This window comes from Salvia miltiorrhiza, chromosome 3 (assembly GCF_028751815.1).
Source record: "Salvia miltiorrhiza cultivar Shanhuang (shh) chromosome 3, IMPLAD_Smil_shh, whole genome shotgun sequence".
In the NCBI taxonomy this organism is placed as follows: domain Eukaryota; kingdom Viridiplantae; phylum Streptophyta; class Magnoliopsida; order Lamiales; family Lamiaceae; genus Salvia; species Salvia miltiorrhiza.
Window position 1 is genome coordinate 43604809 of NC_080389.1, and position 3829 is coordinate 43608637.

The window sequence follows — 3829 nt, forward strand, 5'->3', positions numbered from 1 at the left end:
AATATTATTTTTTTATTATCAATTAATCTAATTAATAAATAAAGCTATTGTGACTGGTGCATCGCACACGAGGCATACTAGTTCTACTTAAAATTAAACGACGTCGTTTTATCCCAACAAAACGACGTCGTTTTATTCATCATCCGGGAATTTCACGTCATATTCCGACAACTAAAAAAGTGTTATGCCAGCTTGTAATTTGAGGATTTTTAAAAAGTGTGGAAAAATTGAACAAGTGTATAAATTCAGAGAATTGAAGGTAAAAAATGAAGTTCATGGAAAAGCTTGAAATCGGGCCAAAGTTCATGGGTTTTGGTGTAATTAACCCAATCTAATATCATACTCACTAAATTAATAATAATACTATTTTACATTAATATTTAAATTAATATTAAATTTTTTTATTATCAATTAGTAATTAAAGCTATTGTGACCGGAACATCGCACATGAGGCTGAGGCATACTAGTTCTACTTAAAACTTTGGGTGCTTGTGTTGCAGCTCCGGAGACATTGTTAGTGTTCATAGACAACTCCGAGCTCCGATGTGGTGCGCCGTACCCAGATTTATCCGCCCCATCACCGCCATATCACCTCCGCCGAATTCATCATTTCCTACTTTATGCCACCGTGGAGTTTCAACGGCGGTGTATCCTGCTATATCCTCACCGGAAAAACTAGAACATAGCAACGAACTCGTCGCACGGGAATACGCTGACCTCAATCTTTCCAGCAATTGCCAGGTTACTCAACTGAACTTTAGGGTTCTACCTATATGAAAAATAGTCGATTGGAAAGCTAATTTTTTATTGAAATGTTAAAAATCTTAATATTTCCATGACTATTTAGTTTCTTCTTCTTGCTTACTAATTTTTGATTGGGTGTTTCAGGAGGTTGGCCATGTTAGAATCCGGCAGCATGTTAATCCTCTCAGTTCTTCAAAAATGGTAAATTCTGTTGGTGCATTTTTCGCCCACGCCCTTTTGAAATTATACACTCTGTGAGTATGCGTGTGTGTGAGAGAGAGAGAGTAAGAGATTTAGCTCCATAATTGTGTTGCTCGGTTCCAAAGAATTGGCCTTTATATTCTTCTGTATAGGTTCCGAGGGAACTGCCAGATTGGAATGGTGTTTATAAGGATGCTAAGCTGCCATTGATGGTGGATATTGGTAGCGGTAAGAGCTTATTTATTTCATGACATCTAAATTTTTATTTTGTTTGTCTTGTGCCTAGTGATGGAAGACTTGCAATTTGATGCTGCAGTTCATTGGTAGTGTTAACAACTAAGTAATTTTAACTATTCCTCTATTTATTTACACTTTATTGAGATTTTCTTGTTTAACTTTTTTGTGTTTCTGTTTCAAGAAAATTGGATATTATGATATAGGATGTACAGATGAAATTATGTGAAATTTGCATTTCTCAACACTTAATTAGTATTATCTTGTCACTAGGAACCTAATCTCAGCAGTTATTCTTTTCACCGAGAACGTTGCTAATTTCAGGTAGTGGGAGATTTCTCCTAATGCTTGCCAAAAGAAACTGTGGATTGAGAAATTATCTAGGATTGGAAATACGTCCAAAAGTAAGCTATACATTCCTTTGAACATAGATGTAACTGCACTTCTTTTTTTATGTCTTTCTCAAGCCTCGAACAACTTTGGAAGTCTATTCCTTACCTGACCTTTTTTTTACCATTTCTTTTCTGCAGTTGGCCATACGTGCTGAATCTTGGGTACATGAACTAGGCTTGAATAATATGTAAGGATAACTTTAGTTTATCTTGCTTTGGGAAGTCCGTTGAATAGTGGTTGATATGTTTGTAATTGCAGCCACTTTATATATGCCAATGCAACGGTCTCCTTCAAACAATTTGTATCTACATATCCAGGTCCCTTGGTTTTAGTATCTATACTGGTGAGTGCTTTTCATATCAAGAAATTGTGTGAATAGTATGTTTTAGCAGAATAAGGACTACATGGAAGATATTAGCCCATTTTATGATTATAGCTAGCTATATTTTCTTATGATAGAAAGTTATTTACTCATGTATGCAGTGTCCAGATCCTCATTTTAAGAAAAAGCATCATAAAAGAAGGGTTGTGCAGAAACCTCTAGTCGATTCCATCGTAGAAGGCTTAGTTCCTGGAGGACAGGTATGGGATTACTCAAGTGTTATTTTCTGACCTGATCTGATCTGATTAATGATTATCTATTCTTCAATATAGGCCATACCTTGATACCAGTTCCTATTCTTTTCTTTTCCTCAATACAACCCCAATTGTAAGATAACCGTGAGTGTACAATTCGCAATCTTGAGGCCATGCGGGAGGGTCACCACAGAGAGTACCAACAATACTTGATAGTGCGTCCATATTTTTGCATGTATATAATCCGTTTCCAATTGGACAGGCTTTCCACAACCCATTTTTGAAATGTCTTCAATAATACTTGCATTTAACTGTCCTAGATGGAACCCAACATTTATCTACAGTTTCAATTTTAATTGGCTATTATTTTTCTGTGCAACAAAAAGAATTAAGATGCATTCGTAAAAACAACCATTTTCATGTGAAAAAAAAGGAAAATGAAGAAAGAGTGAATAGTTAGGCAAGACTCGGTACGGTACTTTTTGATTTTGTAATTTACGGTCAAGGCATTTAGAACCTGGGGAGTTCCCCTGGGTGTAGGCTAACTATTAAGTGTTGTCTTCCTTTTTTGTTATTGAGCAGATATTCATTCAATCAGACGTCCAGGAAGTAGCAGTTGACATGAGGAAATATTTTGATGCTGAATCGGATAAACTTGTGCATATTAACCATGTTGATCCTAATATGCTTTGCGACAATGAGGGATGGTTGTTGAGTAATCCAATGGGAATAAGGACGGAGAGAGAGATCCATGCAGAACTCGAAGGTGCTAGTATTTATAGAAGAATGTATCAGAAACAATGGTAAGAATTAAGATCAGTTATGAGGCAGCTGTATTACAAAATACAAAACAACTGCCACTGTAGAGAAATATTAGTATCTGAATATGCTGGTCCCTTTGTATTTACAGTGAGCCTTCTACCTGCTGATTGACTAGGCGCCCCCCTTATTCTTGGACCCGGAGGTGGCCCGAGAAGTAAGCTGTTCTCAGCTGAGAAATCTTTGGGCAAACCAGACCTAGAGCACGAGATTGGAGCTCATTTCTGCTTGGTATCATTTTTTCAAGAAATGGGAACATCATCTGGTGCAGTTGTCTCTCCTTGTTGCTTGTGGAAGGGCACCATGGTTCTGTACTCGACTGTCGATTGAGTTTGAACGAAGGGCTTCTCGACTAGGGATGACCTCTTCTTCTGTGATCAAAATTCAGCCAATCTTTCTTCCAAAAGTTTTCTAGTAGCTTAAACCTCAGGTGTTTGAGAATCCATGCATCTTTGTGAGATATTTCTTCATCATGAATACATCGAGTACTACCCATGTCTGTAGTAGGTTTAGGAAGCATTTGGTTGAGAATAATCAGGAAAGGGAAATAGAATTAAATTTTTTTATTGATTATCGCTGCTCATTTTATTTTTAAGAATTTCCCAAATTGAGGATTTTGTCATTCCTCACCACCGTCACCTCCTCCCCCGCTACCCTTGGCGCAAATCACCCTCCAATGTCCAATCAAATATATAGAAATTGTGTGCGTGTGTTGGCCAAGCGTAAAGTGGTTAATACCTAAGGTGAAAGGTCTTGGATTTGAGTTCACTGTGACACGATTTATAAATTTTTTTAATTAATATTGTTAATCTATCAAATATATATATATAAATTCATGCAGAATATTATCATTAGAAGGGTT

The 3829-nt window shown here is 36.7% G+C and overlaps 1 protein-coding gene across 3 annotated transcripts; it reads left to right on the forward strand.

Annotated features, from left to right (window-relative positions):
• Positions 1-426: 426 nt before the first annotated feature.
• On the forward strand, positions 427-3540 carry LOC131015920 (uncharacterized). Of its 3 annotated transcripts, none has more exons than XM_057944424.1 (9): positions 427-741; positions 889-945; positions 1098-1173; positions 1504-1583; positions 1710-1759; positions 1831-1915; positions 2056-2154; positions 2731-2951; positions 3059-3540. In XM_057944424.1, exons 1-9 carry the CDS (start codon positions 544-546, stop codon positions 3075-3077), a joined length of 885 nt encoding a protein of 294 aa, XP_057800407.1. In that variant the 5' UTR covers positions 427-543; the 3' UTR covers positions 3078-3540. The 3 variants fall into 3 exon arrangements, with proteins under 3 accessions (XP_057800407.1, XP_057800406.1, XP_057800408.1); XM_057944423.1 differs by having other exon boundaries at positions 3086-3540; XM_057944425.1 differs by lacking the exons at positions 2731-2951; positions 3059-3540 and adding an exon at positions 2227-2724 and having other exon boundaries at positions 435-741.
• The last annotated feature ends 289 nt before the right edge of the window (positions 3541-3829 follow it).

What these genes read in the sequence shown, in the direction of transcription:
- LOC131015920 (XM_057944423.1), top strand. Translation starts at nt 544, where the DNA reads ATGTGGTGCGCCGTACCCAGATTTATCCGCCCCATCACCGCCATATCA. An exon ending in ATCTTTCCAGCAATTGCCAG is followed by an intron (nt 742 to 888) that starts GTTACTCAACTG and finishes TGGGTGTTTCAG; the next exon opens with GAGGTTGGCCATGTTAGAAT. An exon ending in GCTTAGTTCCTGGAGGACAG is followed by an intron (nt 2,155 to 2,730) that starts GTATGGGATTAC and finishes GTTATTGAGCAG; the next exon opens with ATATTCATTCAATCAGACGT.